At 37.5% G+C, this 21,324-nt stretch overlaps 1 protein-coding gene across 4 annotated transcripts in view; it reads right to left on the reverse strand.

Moving 5' to 3' along the window:
• The window catches only part of LOC107993429 (epidermal growth factor receptor), a 159,035-nt gene that overhangs the window by 77,193 nt on the left and 60,518 nt on the right, over positions 1 to 21,324 (reverse strand). For 2 of the 4 annotated variants that reach the window (XM_062076024.1, XM_028664632.2), the window contains one exon: positions 17,721 to 20,066. The exons of 1 other annotated variant lie outside the window; for it this stretch is intronic. Coding sequence is in view for 1 of the 3 variants with exons in the window: in XM_028664632.2 (XP_028520433.2) it covers positions 17,721 to 17,742 (22 nt within the window). In the remaining 2 variants the exon portion in view is untranslated. Of the gene's footprint in view, positions 1 to 17,720; positions 20,067 to 21,324 lie in introns of those variants that run through there. One more of the 4 variants, XM_028664631.2, reaches the window with a different exon arrangement.

Here is a 21,324-nt window from a genome sequence, read left to right on the forward strand (position 1 = left end):
CTTCAAAGTTGAACCACTTGAGTCGTAGAAACGCTATATCTAACGTACGGAAAGAGCGATCCAAAGGACCGATCGATAAGGAGGAACTCGGCTCGTTCGCGAAGATGGAGCGTCGGTTCCAAGAACTCGTTAATAATAATCCTCGGCGAAATTATTTATTTAGTCCATTTGCGGATTCGCGTCTGTCTTGGTACTACGTGACCACGCCACGATAATGAATCCCTGGTATACGTAAGTTGAGTTACAACAGCTTACGAATATACCTGGCTACAGGGTTGTGCAAAAGATGCGCCGCGAGGATAACGCGGGATCCTTTTATTTTCTACGCTTCGTTCCCTCTTCCGTACGTTTCGTTCGTTCCTCCGCCAATAACGCGCTCGCGCGACCGCCTTCTTGTTCTTCCTCTCCTGTCTATACCACCCTTTTGTCCCAGCCTTCGTATTTTACTTTCGTGCTAGCTGGAAGAGCCATTGTTCATCGCGTAGAGAATCGAACGAACACGTTGTCCTTCGCCAAGAGTCTCCTCGAAGGGAGTTTCCTCGAACATTTCGTGGTCACCCCTAATGAGGGGCGAGAGAACGACGTTCAAGTCGAGACAACGTACTTTTCTTTAATGATTTTCTATTTTTTTTTCTTTTTCTTTTTTTTTTAGACACGCGGCAGATGAGTTTTGTAATAATTTCCGTTTCTCTGTTGCGGTTTTAAAAAGGAAAGAGTGACGAGAATGATTGAGAATCATGAGAATATATAATTTTGGATATTACTATTCTTCGAGGAATCCTTTCGATCTATTTTATTTAACTGAAATTTTGTAGTAATTCTGAAAACATTTAGAATCATAAATAAAATCCTTGTTTCGTTATTTAATGTACGTTTTTAAATTAATTATCAATAAACTCGAGGATATTAGAGTTAAATGATATTTTTTTTTTAAATGTAATTTATGTAATTACATTTTACCATTTATAAGTTCAGAATTGGAAATAAAAAAATACGTGACAAATTATCCTCTTTTTCTGTCGCGAAGAATAATTTAAAATTATAAGAGTAACGGTGTTCCACGATACTTCCAAGAACCGTCGAGGCGTTATTAAAGCATTTCTAGGAAATATCGAGCTATAATTTCAATTTTTAGCGCCATTCTTCGTGTCAGCTGCGTCGATGCATGTCAGCGATGGCGCTCGCCAATGTTCAAGGATGATGGAAAATGAGGCGAGTAGCCGTCGACCCGTCAAACTCGTCAACAAGAAAAGACCTTGCGGCACGACAAATCCTTCTTTGCCTCGTCCTCTGCCATACGCCTCCTACGAATCGTCCCACGGTCGCCAATATTTGCGGAAACGTAAAGAAATCGGTAAACACGAGCGTCTGTTCTCTCTGTCGGCCCCCTGGCCATTCGAGCAAGGAAACAAATCGTATTGGCTGGTTAAATGCACCAACTTGTGATGGCTCAATATTTTAATCACGATTCATAACTATCTGACGTTTTACTTGAATTACTTTTTTAATCTTATTAATAAAATTACTAGAAAATGATCGAAATTTAAATAAATCTACATAAATACGAATATATCGTATTCACATATTTATTATCAACAGATGATTATTCAATTATCCATGTAAAATATTCATGAAGTTTACTTAGTTTCGTGTGAAAAATACATGCACGTAATAACGTGCTATTATTTAAATCGTGACAAAAAGTATCGTGTCGTTCTCAATTTAATCACTGCATGAAAGTACGAGAGAGAGGAAGCAACCATTACAAAAGATCGTTGACTAATCGGTGCAGAAGCTGGAAGAGTAGCAGATACAGGGATTAGACGGCGCGTTTAAGAATGTGGATGTGGTTAACGGGTCGATAAGAAGCGCGACTCTTTTCAATTACGCCTGCGGAATCGACATTCCGCGGACCAAGCTTCAGCCATATTGTCGGCCAAGGATTTAAAAATCAGCTGGAACTTGAATAAGCCGACCGATAATAGCTGGCATTCCTCTGAAAATCGCACGGCTCTTTCGTCGAGCGTAAAGAAATAAAAATAAGGGAAAAGAGGGGAAGAAGATGAAAAAGAAAAGGAGCCGGTGCCGTGCCACGTTAACTTTAAGATTTTAACTATTATTCGTTGACACGTGTCAATAAACATTCTATGTTATTATGCGTTGATAAAGCGATTTCACGATGCTTCGAATGGGTGGTGTTTAAAATAACGCGGAGAAATATCCGTCGCCTTGGAAGAATGTTGATCTTGAAGAGAGAGAAAGAGAGAGAAAGAAAAAAAGACGGTCTGAATAGATTGAAAAGAATATACATGTGTACACGTATCTACAATGTATTTTCTGAAGAACTGTTGCAGCGGTTGACTGGAGGAGGTTAAAAAGGAATATGCAAATATGTACATCTACCGCATATCTAAAATGTGTTTCTGATTTCCCTAACAAACTATTGTATCGAAGATCGAAGAGAAAAAGAGTACATGCGAGGTATATTTAACGTATAATGTGGAAGTGTGAAATTTTTTGTACCGTTAACTTAACGAGAAAAGTATTTTTTAAAAACTTTTCTTCCCCGTTTTTGTATTCTCCTCTTAATCCCATTTCCAAATTCGAGAGACAGTTTCCTTTATTCACGTCAGGAAGAAAGCCAGAAAGCTAAATCGGATCAAATAGCGAAAAATATCGAATGAGACCTATCGAATGATTTCCAGACGAGAATATCTTACGTTAAACGTAAGATAAAGAAAGTTATCGAACCGGCACCGTCTCTCGATTAATTAGCAGCGCGAATCCACGAAATAATAACGAATATCATTGATTCTCTCTACGTTTATTTATTTATTTATTTCCCCCCCCTCATCGCTATTTCGAGGTTGGTATATATACGCCCAGCCTCTGTCGATCTCGATCCGTTTTTTCGCCGATCCGGCCAATTTCTTGACACATGTTCGGCCGTGCAACGCTGAATCACAGGGAGCAGCTTTTTATGGGAAAGCCGCGAGCTCGGTTTAAAAGTCAGCGAGCTAGCTACTTTCACCCGGTTCGCGTTGAAAAACAGCCGGGGCCCGAATTTTTTTGGGAATTAACCGGAGCAAAAGTCAGCATACGTCTCGAGATTACGACGTGCGGCGAGTAAAATCCGCTCTGGATCAAAACATTAGCCTTTCTTCTGTCCCCTCGCTCCATTCGCAAGAACCGAATCGCAGGAATAACAGGTTGGTACACCTGCCATCCTAACCAGGAATTCGTGTAATTTTTTATCCATCCACCTCGTCCATCGTATCCTTATCGCGTCTATTAAATCCGTCACAGTGATTTCACTTCTCCGCTCTCTCTCTCTCTCTCTCTCTCTCTCTCTCTCTCTCTCTCTCTCTCTCTCTCCTTTTTTTCGACCTACGTCTTTCTTCCCTGCTCTCGTTTCGGTTCCATCATTCCCAATCGATACGATCGAAAAGCGACACTACATGTTGAGCAAACTCGACGTCTCGTGGGTTCCACGGTTTCCGCCACGGTGGCTCGATCCGCTGACTTTTCAGGAACCGTCACTCCACATCCCTGGAGGAGTCTCGGCACTTTTGTAGTGACGAAGAGAGGCACGGAGGGTACATCACCTTCGCGTGTTTACCTCTTCGCCAACCGGTTCTTTCCCTCCCTCTTCCCCCGCCCCTCCCCCTCGTGTCGACTATCCTTCCTCTCCCTTCCACACGGCCGCCTGTGTATATACCTGTGTACAACCTCGCGTAGAATCTATCCTTCCCTCCCTTTCCCTCCTACACCTTTTCTCCACCTATCTTCGCTCCGTTTTCTCGCTCCTTCTCAAACTTCGTTCCACGAACGTTTCTCCCTCCTCGTCCATCCTCGGTGATCAGACTCCTCTCCTCTCCTCGTTCTCCTCGCTTGTTCTTCAGAACCGCGGTATTCAAATGACCTCGGATGATGAATATCCCCGTCTCTCTCGGCCTGCCGGTAATTGCCGCTATTCCTGTCCTTATTTTTGCCCGCGGTTGCGTTACTCCTCGAAGGTGCAGAGGAGCGTACACGCTCACGCAGTGGTCGGCTCCTTTCTTCCCTCTTCTTTCGCGTGTACACCTCTTCTTACCTTTTTACCTCCGCTCGGTGCCCCGCTTGCACAATGCCTCGTGCCTCTCGGCATATAAGCCGGCTCTCTTATCTTAGGGAATTTCGTAAGGGGTATGCGGGATAAATTGCGCGGGAACCGATCCTCTGCGAACCGAGTCGACCCTTCCTCCCCTTCCTCCTTCTTCAGGGATCGTGGAGGTGTGAAGGATCGAGAACTGTAATCTGCTGATTATGTATTATGTTTCTTGTTTATTGCTGTTCCGTCCATCCTCACAATGGATTTTTGGAGAGGGTTAATCCGGGAAAAAATTGTACGATTGGTTTTATATTATTCATGTTGTTTTCTTTCTTTTTTTTTCTTAATTTTATTTTTGAAAACTGTTTCATCGTTGAATCGAGGATATTTATGTATTTATTAAGAGATTTATAAGACGAAGAAATGAGATATTTGAATATAATATTTGAATTATATTATATCAAATATATGAAGATATAAATTTTAACGTCGAGGAATTATTAATCTTTTGATTCTTAACGCCTAAAATATCGCACTGAAACCTAATTTTCATCAATTCCAGAACCTTAGAACCAAGGTCTTCGCGAAATAACGTAATAGGAGTGCGATTAAGCTAATTAGAATGTCTCAACGCGGAAGATCCTTGATGAAAACGCATATTGGGATTACACGTATCGTTTTTAAATAGAAAAATTGGTATTATTCTATTATAATCTTGATCTTAAAATATATTTCTTCAAATATGTGCAATTTTAATAAAAATGGTTCGATATGATCGTTACGTACGGGGAATAACGTAACAATTAGAGTTTTTAGAAAATTATTCTCAGTGTTTTTCCTCTACAATTCTCGTATTAATCTTTTCTAATCGGCCATGTTCCCCACTTAGCGCAATAATTAATGTTTTCGCGCGTTATTACGCAAGTGTACACTATATACAACGGAATATGCGGCTTGAAATCGAAGAAACTAAAAATAAAGAAACTATAAATTTCTATCCACGAATCTGGTTACGTAAACAATTAATGAAGCGTGTAGTTGAAATAATATCGTATCTCTTGATGAATTTATGATTAGGAAACGCCCGTAATGAAATGTAAATTAGAAAAATTTTTAGTAGGAGATTGATCTGCAATTCCAAATGAAATTTATCTATATCGTTTGTCGAAATGAATTTTCTGAATTCTTTTTCACTGAATTTAACCAATATAAAATTGTTAAACGGTTTAATTTTAAAACGATATTTTACAATTTTCCATTTTCCCGTGTTAAATTTTCTCCTCGAAATAAAGATGCAAATGTACGTATAGATTATTAGCTTTTCACGTAAATGATAAAAATAAATAACGCAATCTCCTGACATTTTAATATAACAACGCACATGCAATTTTTTTTATTAATATTTGCAATATTCTTTCACGGATCGAATGTGCTTTTTAATTTTCTCGAGAGGAACTCTTTCCCCTTTCAAACTGTACATTTTCTTTTAATAATACTTGTATCAGAATGTACCAATACAACTTTTTCGTTGTGTCTCTTCAGTTTCAAGAGAATGAAAGTTCACTTGCTCGATTCCAGAGTGCAAGTGGCACGTATAAACGTTTAACCTTTTCGTTGTCGAGAATGTTATCAAGATTCCTTCGTATCGTCGTATCGTCTATCGAAGTAAAGTTCGATTCACTTCCCTATTGCATTCTCATGAGGTGAATACTCGAGAACACTCGAGTATGCATTTTCGAATGCATCGCCAACCATGCACTTTCGCTGACTATCTTCTTAATAACTCTTGAATCGAATAATTATCCAACAAATTTCTTCCAGGAACGGAAATGAAGAATGAACGAAATGTAATTAAATGAAATTTTACCTCTAAATGGCTGTAATTAAATCTCTCTCTCTCTCTTTTTTTTTATAAAAGAGAAACAATATATTCCTTTCGACAAACTATATCGAATCACACATTTATCAGCTTTATTAAAAGCTCACGATTTCGATCAAAGGACGAACATTCGCCTTTAATCAATTCGTGTTTTATCGACTCGTGTTTCTCTCGTTTGCATACTCATATTATAGAACGTGGCGTAGCATCACTTTTGAAACGACTTGTAGCATACATGTAGGAACATGCACGAGTAGCTACGGGGCAAACAGCAATCATACCCATAAAGTTCCCGTGATCCCTTCGTGCCAGGGCCTCGCATGCTGAATAACAGCAACTATTAGTGGTCTGTCGGTCATTACAATCTGTCAGTCGAGCGTACACTCGTGTAAGCGCTTGCAGGTAACCTTGACGAATGAAACTATCGGCCAGCACGTGCACTTTTATCCTACGGAGCCGTAAATACCTTGGATCGGGGGAGGGAAAGAAAGAAAAAATTGGTTTCCCTGTTAGCCGAGGAGAAAACCGTATCGAATTCTCAACGATTTGATATATCATAGCTTGCTTAATATTTTACGAGTTCTTGCCGAGGGAAAGAACGTTTTAAGCATAATTTACCAAGTTAATAGAGGTTGGGCATGACTTATGTTGACTTCTGTTATTCCTGGAACTGATACTTTACAGCTCTTATTTCGCGCACCACGCTCTCCAATAATAATCCAGCTTACGGATTTAAATCATCCCCTGCAAAAAGTTGAATAAGTTGTCAGATAAGTTTAGAATTCGGTATTCTCAAATCTTAATACATCTTCGACAATCTTCAGAGTCTTTGAGAGGTCTTCAGCCTCGAACTTTGAATCGAGCAACACTATTCCACGGCGTAAGTGGCATTGCCACGATGAGATGAATCTTGATACGAGGCAGCTTCCAGCGAATCGGTTTTGCGCCAGGAACCGCTGACTCAACTCTCTGGCTGGGAGAGGTCTAGCCGAGTTCGCCCACATGAGACCCGGTTCTCTCGTGTGCCTAGGCGTACAATTGGCCGGCAACGCGCCACACAACCATCCACAACGATTAGGCAATAGTCGCCGTTTTATAATTGTTCCTCCATCGGCATGCGCCGATACAAGGCCCGCAGTTTCGACACGCATTCGTCTTATATACCTACGTTCGCGCGGCTCACCGATAAATCTCGCTATAATTTTGCTCCAAACGATTGATACCGTTCAAGGATCTCGCTATCGTTAATTCGAGATTGGAATTACTTAGATCGAATTAGGAGTTAGAATATGCAGAAGGAATAAACTGTTTTGAAAGTTTATTCATAACTCCATAAATTTCGAAGCTCGAAATTTGTATTATTTGTGCAACGATTAATAACTCGCTCCCATATCCTTATTCCCAATGTTCGAATAATAATAAAAAATTAAGGGAGATATTTATTTAAATATCGAATAAAAATTTAGCGAGTAAACCCGTTGTTGAAACAAAATACGGAGATAGCATAAATCAGAGGGGGGGGTCGATATCGTAGCTTCGTGCTCACGTTTTCTACATTCCTGCACCATAGTGGAGAGTAAACTACGCGCGTATCGGGGAAGACGCGTGTATGTACGCTATCCAAATATATATGGGGGACGATAGGTGATATAAAGTGGTAATGTCGCGAGCAACGTGAAACATAGGCCGATTGGGCCGGTTTAAACCGCGCCTTATCGCTGCCTGCACTCGGCATACATCCACAATGCGACACCCTATTCTCGTTCGTCGTTCCTCTCTACGGGCTTCTCTACGGTTTCTGCGGGATTAAGTTTATATATCCTTCGCTCGCGTATATAGAATACATGTATGTATATATATCGAGACTTATTCCTCGAGCTGGCGTAGAAGAATGACTGATCTCGTGACCAATGTCATCGAGACGTTACCGTCAACCGTTGGATTTATAGTCGGGTTCTCCCTGTTCGATGGCGCTATCGGGAGCACGGCAAATCGTGGGCTTACACGATTGTGGCTGGTGACGGTGTGGCGTTGTACGCGGTTCGACTCGATATGGAAATATTATTCTTGTAGCCGGTTGAAATACTTGCTTTTGAAATATTATTGTTTTGATTTGTAGAACTGTCCTAAACGGAGTATTATTGTTTACACTTTCCGAAGAGCAATTAATTTCGTTGATGTATTTCGTTGAACGAGATGTGCGAATGATTGGTGTAAAATAAAAATTATTCTACAGAGTTTTTTTTATATTTGCTCCGAATTTTCGCAACGATTTATCGTAAATATTGTAAATAATTCTGAGAAACGAGTTTCCAAATTCTAGACAAGTTTGAAGAGAATTTTGATCGAAAGGAGACAAAGGTTTCCTTAGCATGTCATTTTTGTGTCTCGAGAATAAAATATTAAGATGTTGTAACGAAGGTTGAATCTCTTTTTTTTATTATATATGTGGAATTTATGGTATATCGATTTCATAAAAAATATCTCTTTATTAATATTTCCTCGAACTTACTTTCACATCCGATAACTTTTTTACAAGTGTGTTATTTACTCGTGCGATAGTTTAGCCCGTTATTGCTGTTTTTCGAACGCAATCGGAAAATAACTGTCTGGAGGTAACGAAGCTGTCTGTTCTGCGATAGGCAGCACGTGGGCGGCCTTTCCATTCAATGATGTTTTACGTTCGGCCCATTATCTTTTCGCTTTCTAAATTTTTACTCGATAATGCACTCCATCTTTTCACACGTTGAAAACTCTGCTCATTATTTCCATTTTTATTTCTTAATTTCTACATGAACATCTCGAGTTTTCATCTTGTAATAATTGTAGCAATAAACTTGTATATTTTTTAAGCAATAAATTAAGCGAATATCTCTGTTCGTGCAAGAAATTCTAGAACGAAAATCGTATTTGTATAACAAATTAATTTGTATGAATGAAAGAGATGGATGTTTAGTAAAGATTTCTTAAACTCGTAGAAATAAACGTGATCGTATCGAGTTTTCCTCACTCCGATATCAATACACACATCAATATTTGATCTTGATAAAACGCATAGCCAAGATAATGCGTTATTTTAATGCGCAATCTAGAAACCTGAAATCCTTCACGAATCGATTATCTCAAAACTATAGATTTATTCGTGATCTCATTCAAATATATATATAAAATTTTCTTAAATTTCCTTTCTCAATAAACGACGCGTAGTATTATCGTACTGCAATTGACTTGCCTTTTATACCATCAAGAAAAAAAGCTGTTTTACGCTTCATTTGTTCAAAAATTTAAACACTTTACTAATTAATCTTAAGAAAAATATCCAGGAATCATAGAATTATCCCGAAGAATGCATATCTCTCTCTCTCTCTTCAGAGAAGTATAATAATAAAAAAGAAAAGAGACAAATCAAAAACCTCGACCAATATCCCCACGAAATGTCAAGGTGGAGGACGAATCTTCCCCTATCGCTTCCTCGCACGATTTACATATTTCCGGCGCCTGCGGATCGAACGTGACGAATATCAGTGAGCCGATTTACGCCGCAGTTCGCGGGAATAATGCGGCCCGCTACACCTGGCGATAAACCATTTGTGTGTAATTCGATTATCTGCGACGGTTATTGCATGGGGTTGTGAGCGGACCAATCGGGCTCCCACCGCTCCTTATCGCGCCGGTTATCGATGTTTCCAACCGTATGCTCAACTCAAATATTGCGAATCGCTGGTACGCCAGAGTCAATAGCAGGCCGTTTACCTCGAGAGCCGTGGCGTAAATCGCTCGAATCGCGTTTTCCCCGGTAAACAAGATCCGGTGGAGACTGGCCATTACGCAGTTGCGATCGTATAACGCGAATCGAGATTATGGTTATCGTGGCGAGTCCTTGAGCTAGTATCGAAGCTTGACCTCGATTCCGGAAAAAAAAATCTGAGCGCGATGATAGAGGAGAGTTTGAGAGATTCGTGGATTCTTTTTTCAGGATGATCACAGGTTTCGTGTGTACGTTTCCACGAACGAGATTCGGAGAAGAGAAGAATAAGTATAATTTCATGGTATGTTTGCTTCTTCGGTGTTTCTTGGTTATCCGAGTTATTATCGGTTCTTGAGCGAGATCTGGAAAATATTTTGCAACGAAAGGTCTACGATCGATAGGATTTGCTTTTTTTATTCGTGATGAAAGAATTATTATTCTCTATTCTGCGGGAATTTTATTCGAGTTAATTAAAATTCTGAACCGAATATACATCCAATTTCTTCTTTTTTCTTTTTTGAAAGTAATAAGTTGTTACCGTTCTTGTCTAAAATTCGATCCGCTGATTCAAAATAGTCTCTAAATATTTTTCAAATTTTATTTATTTTATTTCAATCAGTCTTTCGAGATTATCAAGATTTTTATTTAATTGTAACTTCTTCGAATATAAGAGTGATATTTTTATCATATCTTTAGCTTTATGAAGTGACGAGTTTTTCTGAATTTAGAACGGTCAGAGTGAGTTATCGTCGAAATTTAAGATACTTTATCTAAAACTAGACGGTTAATAAAGTGACTCCAGCAGCTATTTGCTCTTGCCATTAATTCAAAGTTCTATCTTTAACATAGGGACGGCGAAAAACCATGGCAAACAAAACTCGTTTCTTCAAGATACAACGTTTCAAATTATCAAGTTCAGCTAAATAAAGTCGACAAGCTCAGCGTCCCTGCTTATAATTTGATATTTTTGTTGCTCCAACCAGTGTTCTTCAAACAGAGCAAATCCACGGAAGGAATCTCATAGAACGAATAAAAAACAAATAGACAAACCTTAATAAATGGTAAACTTTACACATTTACTAGAGAAAGAAACTGAAATAATGTGCCTGTTTAATTCCTTTACGACTTAATTATTTAATCGTAATAAATAAATAAATATGCAAATAATTTACAATAAGAGCAATAACGCTATATATATCTCATTTCTGAAAACATTCTTCTCCAACAATCCATGAAAAACTCTCTGCATCGAGCGAAATAATTAGATCAAACTAAAATTTTCACGTCCCAAATACAATGAATCGGATAACTAAAAAAAGCCAAAAAAATTAACAACCCTTAATAAGAAACATCGAGAACAACCTTCTTCCTTCTCAACCAACCAGTATCACGATAATGTAATTAAAAAAAAGGAAAAGAGTTGATAAATTTCTACAAAACATCACACCTTTCCTCGAATAACGAATCCTTACGCAACGTACAGGCCGCTCTCTTTCCCCGATCCCCTACACAAACGTTCACGAACCAGTTTACACCCGTTCCCCCTATTCATCCTAATCTCCGTGGACAGTGGTTTCAACGCGAATCAACGCGACGGAGACATGGAAAAGGCAACGGCGAGCGAGCGTATAGGTGAACGCGCATAGGTAGGAACACCGTAGGTAATTTAAAAATGAGAATTACGAGGCATAGCGCCGCTCGTAACCCTCGAGCCATGGAATGTCAACGGTAACTACCGTCGTACGTAGGAATAATATCGACTTCTTTACGGGTCGTTGTAACAGTACAAGGGCCCCGTGAGCTTCGCTCCCCGCCGTGAATCGTCGTGAAGAGAATGTCGGCTCTCCCCTCCTCCCCCTCCCCCGGGCCTGTCCCGCGGTATATACCTACGCAACCGTGCCAGATGGAGAAAACAAATATAGTGTGATCGCTTAACTGTTGCTGTCTAAAGTGACTTTCGTCGGGGCACGGCCGAGTCACGTGTTCGAATATTGTGTAAGGGTGGGGAGGGGAAGGGGAGGATTGTTCGGGGAACGGGGCCACGGACAAGTCGCGAGGGTGTCGGGGATGATGTATACGTAATAATAATTTCAGCGATGTGAATTTGGGCTGAATATTTTCGAGGCGCGTTTACGGTTCGTAAATAATATCCTTTTTATGGACGATAGTCTTCTAGAGATTTGACATACGGTACACGGATTTTAAATAGTTCGGTTTTGGTATAAATATTTAAAAGAAAGAGTATTTTGCGATAAATAATAAATCGAGGAGATGGAGACTGTGCTACTGCAGAGTTAAGATGGAATTAATTATGAAGGAGAAGATATGTTTTAGACTTTTTTTTTTAGAAAATATGCTGAAAAGATTTTTTCGAGTATTATTTCATATACGTGTAATGTAATATGATCTTATATGATGGTGCTTTTTTTTATTTTAAAAGGTTTAAAAAGGAATCGTTTACTTTACTAGAAATCTACAATTTTAATAATGTTATTATAAGTATATTCTTAGCAAAGCATTATCCGTAAGAATTTTAATTTGTCTTGTACATTATTACATTTGTCATGATAACAAGTTATAAAAAAATACAAAAAATTATTTAGCAATTTCTTCTATTTATCGAGAAATTTCACGGTAAAATTTATGCTTTGCGATTTTAACGATAATAGCCATTTAAAGATTAATAAGAAGGCAATCTGAAACGATTGTTTATTCGATGCAAATCGATTCGATATGAGTGTAATTCAAACGTATTTTCTTATCATTACGTATTCAAATATATAATGAAATTACTTAATTTTTATTTAAACTTACTTCGGAATTGTGATTCGATCGAGCGAAATAAAATTCGAATTGGTCCAATAATTTTGCATAAATCGTTCGATTGAGTAACCTTTCGTTACGAAATCATATATTTGTAACGAAGAGCGATAAATTATTCGAGGAATCGTGCGTGCTACGCGAACCGTATTCTTTATAGCGAGAATGTTTATATCGATCTTCTACACCCCGACCAACATTTATTCATTGAAATATTCCCTTGCCCAAGATTGTTTTAACGTTCCGGCCTCGACGTTTTGTTTACAGCTTGTTAAGCTCGGTAATAGCGATTACGATCCACGTGGTAGTGAAAAAGCGCATACAAAGCAGGGATACACACTCCGCCACGATTACTTCAGCGTGAACGATACGTGAGACTCATGAAAACATAACCTTAGAGCTCATTCATGGCTTTCGTTGAATTCGCAGCCCAAACAGTCGAATGTACGACTGCCATTCATCATGCTCACTCAATTCGGCTTACGATTTTGATCGTCTATAAACCTTGTACGTAGGAATGTTTGTACGCAGAGAATTCGACTGCGAATCAACCATTAAAAACTGCTTCGCCTCTTTCGCGTTCTATCACACGTTCCTCAAAAATTAAAACGCTCAATTTTTAAGGGGGATTTGAGTGAATTTTCACAATTATTCCTTTAATAGCAATTGGAAGAATGATCGTATATAGATATTAAAATCAGTGAAATATCGAGAATTGGGATCACGTTATATTTTTACTCTTCATATTCCATTGTCTTGTAAAGATTAAAATATCCAACTTTGACCCTCGATCGGTATCGCGACAAAAGTAATTACGAAGAGGCGCGGGTCTGCATAACAATAATATCTCCGATCGAGCGATTCAACGTGAAGAATACAGTAGCCTTTGAATAATAATTTGCATGACTGCATCAGTCTTGCATTATTACCCTATCGAGTTACGTATCCTTGTATAACGCAACCGAGTTGAACCGCACGGGATAAGGGGATTCATGGCCGAGCATTAAAATTGCAAATTACGTACAAGGGTGTTGACAGAGTGTTCCTGCTTTTTAGCGTCCCTTTCTTCTTCGCGTCTCGTCTCCTCCTTTTTTTTTCGCGACAGTTCGCGGTAAGACGTTGCCCGGACAGAATCGGCGATCGCCTTTAAAATTATGTAACGTTTGCAGGAAACGAAATCCATTTACCGATAAATGGACGCGATTACAAATCCATGGAAATGAATAAATTAATTTCGCTTTTGCAATCGAATTAATCGAGTCTCCTTATATTATTGTTGCTATTATTGCTATTATATATATGTTAAATAAATGGTGATTCGAAACGACAAATTTGAAATTTAAATTTAATTCGATGGCATAGGAAGTATTAACAGGATTATTAAAATTTAATGTTTCCTCTCTTAACTATATTTAACGAGACGATCAGATTATGAATTTTGAAATCTTCCATAGTGTAAGCCCGTTTCGACTTGAGCAAAATTTCACTTTTCAATATTTTCGATACTGTGATTCAAAAAATCTTGTATGTCTATTTTTGGATTTTAAAATAGTGATATCAGTTAATCGATTTCTTTCGAGGTTAAATAAAATCGATACTTTTTTCTTAAATGATGAAACTGTGATGTTCATATCTTTCAGATTCTTTTCACAGAGATCCATCCCCTTCCCAAGATCCCCTTCTCCAAAGAGGACTTAGCATTCCTCTAACTAAATCCATTGCAACGTGGACGTAATTCGAGTTCGAAGAAGCGGGGGTTTCGCACGTGCAAAACTTTTTCACAGTTCGCACGTCTCAAACTCTTGGCTTCGAATCCAGCAACTTTTAGCGGGCGTCGACTAATCATTGAGCGCTGCACTCGCGACTTTGACAGTTGCCAGCATTGTTAGCCGGCGCAGAACGATAATTACCAAGCTCCGTAACGATCGGTATAGGCCAGCCATTATCGTTTCAAAACGGATTCTCGCTCCTCTCGCTTTTCTTTCGCCTCGACGTTCTTGGCACGAACAACTCTTTCAGTTTCTCTTCCTTTCTATATATATATATATCTTCTTCTTTTGTTGGGTTGAACCGTTTCGAGCTGCCAGTTTGCGTGGTGGTTCTCACCTTGACTTGTAGCCGTTCTTGGAAAAACAACGAGACCAACGATCACGGGGATCTGCTCGTACGGAGGAGGAATACTGAATATTTTTGCAAATACCAGGGGCAATCTGGCTGTGTTCGATTTATTGCCGGGGAATAATTCAGGAGTCAGGCTGACATTTCGTGATTGACTGAGTTTCAACTGATCGTTCCGCGAAACCTTTGAGATCGTAAAGCGGATATTCATGAGCTTCTTGAGAGCAATCGATGAGAAGATACGACTGTTTTGCCAGGTTTTTGCCGCCAATACGCTTTCTAAAAGGCGAAAATCGCTTTCTTTCACATACGAAATCGCGGTTAAACAGTGGGTTTTTTTTTTTATATTAAATCGAGACTTATCTTTGAATTATAAATATGGCGATAAAAGTCGTTGTCTCGTAAATTTCATAAAGAAGAAATTCTTTTTTGACCTAAAAATTCGTATGATTGTGCGTCCTGGTTACTTAATTATTCAAACTGTACCAAGATTGTACGATATTTTATGTTTATCCGCGGAATAAATTCAAAATGATCGAATTAAAGCGATTGGAGAGATACTTTGAAAGAAAGGATTTTCAAAGTATGGAGTTACGTAAAAAAATTTCATGATTATCAAGCGTTACTGAAAAAATATCGACGAAACGATAAAATGCTAGCAGGATGAACGATTATGTTTGTCTTTCATCAAATCGATTTTCCAAATAAACAATAAATCATTGAAAAAAAAGGAAACAACGAAATGTATTGTTTCTTCTTATAAGATAAGATACGTAATATAAAAACGAAAAGAAATCTAAATACGAATCAAACTTTTCATTGTTGTATCGTGTATAAATAGTATGATATCGAAGAATTTTCAAGATATTTTCAAGATATTTTTCATTCAATTCTTCTTTATGCATGCCTTTTTTTCAAAATAAATTATCAATTATTTCACGAACGAATATTTTATATAATAAGTTTTGATATGTATTCTGGAAATTCTAAATTCTAGAAAGACAAGACAAATGCAAAAATCTCGATTAAAATTTATTTGTTAAATTATAACTCAAAATTTGCATTGAATAAAGGATATTCTCTCACTTTATAATAAATGTTTCGATCGACATTTTGTATACTAATTTTTGTGTTTGTTACATCTTGTAGAATACACTACTATCTTGTAACAATTAAAATTACAGATACATAGATAGATAGAGTGAAAGAAAAAAAGATTTAACGTAATATCATGTAGATATCGTATCATAAATAAAAGATATTTTGAATTGAGGACTTTGAAGTAAAAAAACGGCACATTATTTTTCACAAATTTTGAGTTATTGAGTGTAATGTATCGTAAAAAAATATTCTGCATCATTTGAGTTGTAAGTTTTATGCAGATCGGATAAAAAATGAGTGATTTATTGCAGATTTTCAACCTGCTTCTATTTATACTGTTTTGTATAATATAAATACGAAGAATAACGTTGTTTTTTTCGATGTAATAACGCCTACTCAAGCACAACTAACAATCACAGAATATATCTGGGACATAAAACATTCAACATTTCTATCGTTTTAACTATCAAGTAGAAAGGATTATTATCCCACTTTAGATTCGTGGCAAGCGAACCTAGAATACAAAAACTTAAAGAGAAAACAGTGTAGCAGACAACAATTCTAGTATAAAATTGATCTCTGATATATGTAATCGAATTTATTCGAACTTACGACAACGTAAAAGCAATCACGAAAAACATATGCAGGATGTTTCATACATTTCTACAACAAAAATGCAAAAGTGAAACTAAGTGAACACAATAAAAGAAAATATTTTGTTTTAATAAATGCTTCATTATTAAATTACAAACAAATTTTATACAACCGAATATATACATATGTAATATTGAATTACGAATATTTAATTAAATTTCTCCTCAAAAAAGTGTTGTAAAATGAGATTTCATATTCTTTAATATAAAATTTGTTGCATTGATGTCTAGCTATAATTTAATTTTATCAACAAACTAGGATTTTTTTCATTTCTATTTAAATATAATTAAATGCCTCTGATATTTTGCCGAAATATATATCCTGTATTTTTTCCATCAGCAAAGTAACGAAACAAAATTCGAATATGGATAATCGTCCGCGTAACGATCAATCGTGATCGTAAATCAGGTGACAGACAGCGTTTGCCAAGATTCCGGATCTGTTTGGGATATGGGATCGACAAAAGTGCCCCGTGAAACGAGGTCGATCCGATAAATCGTTCGCTCGAGAAGAACAATACGCGAAATTGGTGTTGTGAATCAAGGAAGCATCGAGCGAATGGATTAGTGAAACTTTCCATATTGCCAAATACCTCACGAGTGATCTCATAAATTGCGATATTCTGAATTAGTAACGTTTTTTGATTTTGAAATTAAAAAAAAAATTATTGATAATATAAAATATCATGGTGCATAATAATATATTCAAATACGAAGCAATTTTATGAGATATGTGAAGACTTTTCTGAATTGTTATAATAGATAGAGGATGGTTAATGTATTCGTGGAGAGTAAATAATATATTCTTTACAAGATAAATTCTAAAAGTATAAAAATTATTTATTAAATTATAAGCAATCGAAGTTTCCTTGCTTCATCTAAATATCATTTCTAAATATAACTTCGTATAAATTTAATAATATAATAATAATTTCCAGAATAACGTTGTTTCTTTTTTACCCGGAATTGATATTCGATCTAAAATCTTCTATCTATCGTGCATATATGCGATACTCTATTATTTACTACGACGTTATTTTTTATTTTTCTTATCAATTATAGTCTTTTATCACGACGAACGTACGTATTCGTGTTTAATTTGTTGATATTCTCAATAATCGATAGAATCTCTAAACATTGGCCATTAAACTGCGCACATACTCGCTTCTTATCAACAACCATTCGAATAAAAACCACTCGTGAAAACTTTACAGCGAACGAAATAAATTTTCATGCAGCTACAAATACAAAACAAATAAGCTGAAGAAATAATAGAGAAGGAGAGAAAGAAGAAAAAAGATCTTCACTCACCGGTAGTCGCCGTCTCATCCATCTTCGTTTTCTTCGAAATCTTTCCTCCTCCCAATTCGTTTCCCGGATTGGTGAAATTTAATTTCTCAGGCGGTGCACGAGAGAAAAGGCGGATTTCCTTTCTTTTTGATCGTGACAGTGTCCTCGAGGATAAATTGCGCGCTCGTCTCGTCACGGATAGACAATAGGGCCAGAGGCGTGGAACGTGTGTCGCGAGTAAAATGCCTGAAAATTGCTCCCCCGGGGTGACATTAGACTCGAGCCGCCACGAATGTGCGTGACAGGGCACGTCGTTTAACGTGTAATTTGTTTGGCTGATCGAGGACAAACGGGCCCAGAGGGATTGCAGTTACATCACGCGTAATTCCAATTTTTCCACAATTATTATTTTTAATTTAAAATTTTTTTCGTCAAGACTATGGTATGAAACATTGCGAAAGCGTTACTTGACGTGGTAATGATTTTTATATTGTTCGAAAAATATTGAATATTTATAAAACTTTAAAAAACTTTTCTCGTATGATCTACGATAAAGAGATAATTTTTATATTACGATTCGCTCGAAGAATTTATCGGGAAGAAATAGGAAATTTTGTTTTCATCAGAAAGAAAAAAGTTAAGATATAAAATTGTTCGCCTCGCAACGATCATACCGATTTCAATAATAACAGGTAAAGCAAAATATCTCACTGTCACGATCAATCTCATCTCTCTCGTCGATCTGAAATCAAGCTTCGAGTATAGTACGTTCCAAAACAGATCGCTTCTCACGACCCGTATCCTTAAAACGAAATCAAGCTGCTCGCAGTTCAATTACGCGCGAGCCATAAAACCGTTCCTTATCGGGTTCGTTCACGCTAAAAAAGGAAACCGTGTTCACAACAATACCCCGCAATCGCTTGATTCCGCCGGTGAGATTGCACCGTTAAAAGATTACTTCTGAAAATTGCCACTTTCCTTCTACGTGACGATTATCGAGATAAAAACGCACGAACAGACGTAAACATTGGAAAATAAATCCGGAATAACATATTGGGGAGGTAATCGTCCTCGTTAAATTATGAAATTCGTCGATATTTCGACGATGAAATACAATAGAAGCTTGAAACCAGGATTTAGAAAAAGTCTGATCATTGGAAGAGCGAGAGAAAGTGAGGCACTTTGAAACGAAGGAGAAGGGAATGACAGGTGTTCGATTTTATTGTATCGTTTGCCTCATCTCTGCTTCACCCTCGCAATAAGATCCATCAAAATTCGGAATTTCGAGAATTTTGACAAACGCTGGTCCAAATGTTCATTTCCAAATAAATACTCAAACAATTTTTTCAAAAATGTACTCGAAATATTTCCAATCGTTACCGAGATCCCCGATTAAAATAAAAGGGGTGGACACACACTAAACGCCGCTTAATCACTTTGATCCTTTCCAAAACTCCAGTTTCTTCCTTCCCAAATATCCAGAATATTTCGAACCGCGGTGAATCGTTCCGAGATCCACGATTAAAATGAAAATCCCCGAGCGCGGTTCGAACGCGGGGCATCTGCAGCCTCTCCAGGATAATTATTTACGTCAGATAGGATCTCGACTGGGGTTCCGCGGCGGGAAACAAAAGAATCCAAACGTAGGGAAAGGATAGGAGAGAGGGAGAGGGAGAGAAGGGGTTGGGGAGGGAGAGAATTCCGAGGACAGGGCCCACGCCGCGTTTCACGTTTCCCCGTGGACGACGGAGGATCCAAAGGATCCTCAGAGCCTAGAACGTTCGACAGACGCACTTTTTTTACCCCCCTCCCTCGATACGGTTTTAGAGATATGAGACAATAGCCAAGAGAATCCTCTCTATGACGGCGAACACGAACCCGACCACGACTTTTATGGCTCGCGCTCATCTCTCGTTATTATTCCTCCTTCTGATAATACGTTATGGAGTTTATATTATACACGGTTGAAATATAAACACTCGACCAGGTTGACGCGAATATTCGCTCGAAATCGCCAACGAAATCATCTGTAAGAGCAGAAATTATTATTAGGTATTATTTAATGAAATATTAGCCTGGGAATGAGGCGCATCCTCGAAGGGAGGAATGTGAACCGCGCATGCGATCGCAATTAATGAAGAATTATTCCTTCGAGAGGGGCACGCGCGTGCTTTTATACTCCGCGATGCGTGGATGGGCTGTAAAATCGCGTCCTGGATATATAAGCTGGTGGATATAAATGCTTGGCAGGGGCCAGACGCTGTAAACAACGTTGATACAAACGAGCTTGATAATTGAGGCGGCTCTTCCTTCCATTACTCTGTGTACATGTATACACCGCGTCGTAATTCCTCGAGTAACCTATTCCTAGAACCAGGGATAACCTCGAATGTTGATTATGTTCTTCGTAAAACGTGTTTATGGATCGTGTGCATCGAAAATGAATTGAATGCATCGTTAGTTTGGGACATATCGTTGCTCGAGATTCCTCTCAAGTGAAATTTGATGGGTTCATTGAAATCATCGACACAGATTTCGACAGAATATATCATATTAACGTTAGTTTCGATAATATTGATCCAATATCCATGATGATTAATACTATTGATTAATCTAATCTATTTTATCAATATATTCGTACATTAAAAATAGTATGAATTATGATGTATTGAAATCCACACGATGATCTCAATTTCTTTCAAACGATTATTGACAACGAAAATTTATAAAATACGTTATCTTCTTAATATTCTGAAATACTCTTATCTTATAAGTTGTAAAAGAGAAGAGGGAGGAGGACGTTGAAAGGAAGACTCGATTCGTTTGTTCGACGATTACCTCAAGATAGAACGATATCCATAACAGGATCGAGTTTGTTTCTTAAATTTGCTGGTCGAACGGTCGCGATGCTTCTAGGCCGATAACCGGTGTGCAGTTTTATCGGTGAGGAACGTTAGCCTACTACGGAAAGAGTGTCGACATGCAAAGTGAGAGTGCTCTTATTCCGGAATATCCAGTATTTCCAGTATCAACCACTGGCGCCGTTCGATCGATTATAAATTCTGAACGTGGCAGATTATATATATATAAACTTTTTGATCGCTTAATTACTTCTAATATCCAAAGTTTAACGAGCAAAGCATTCCAGTTGCGATAAAAGAAAGGAAAATTTATATTTTCTTGGTAATTGTCGTATAATATTTGTTTTGAATTTTAATGATTCTTGATTTTGAAAAATAACCGACCGTGTAAGGGAAATCAAAAGATAATTGAGGATAGGATTCGAGTTAAATCTCTGATAAGAGAATGTGATAGGTTTATATAATATCGTAATTATATAGTAAAGGAAAATGCGTGAAATGAAGCTGAGGTAGATTATAAAAGTAAACAAAAGAAATTATTCTTTTCCTATTCGTAATTATTATATTAGAAAATTCAACATACATTTAGATTAGAATTAATAGAAATCAAGCCAGTTCATAATATCTAGTGAATTAATATAAAATACTTTATAATAAAAGATTCCATTGGAATATAAATAGAAAAATTAATCTAAATTCACGGTTGAATCGTATAAGAAAAATTAAGGTAAAAGAATTCTCTCTTTCGACTTATCCTCTCTTCG

Source organism: Apis cerana, linkage group LG6 (assembly GCF_029169275.1).
Source record: "Apis cerana isolate GH-2021 linkage group LG6, AcerK_1.0, whole genome shotgun sequence".
Classification (NCBI taxonomy): Eukaryota; Metazoa; Arthropoda; class Insecta; order Hymenoptera; family Apidae; genus Apis; species Apis cerana.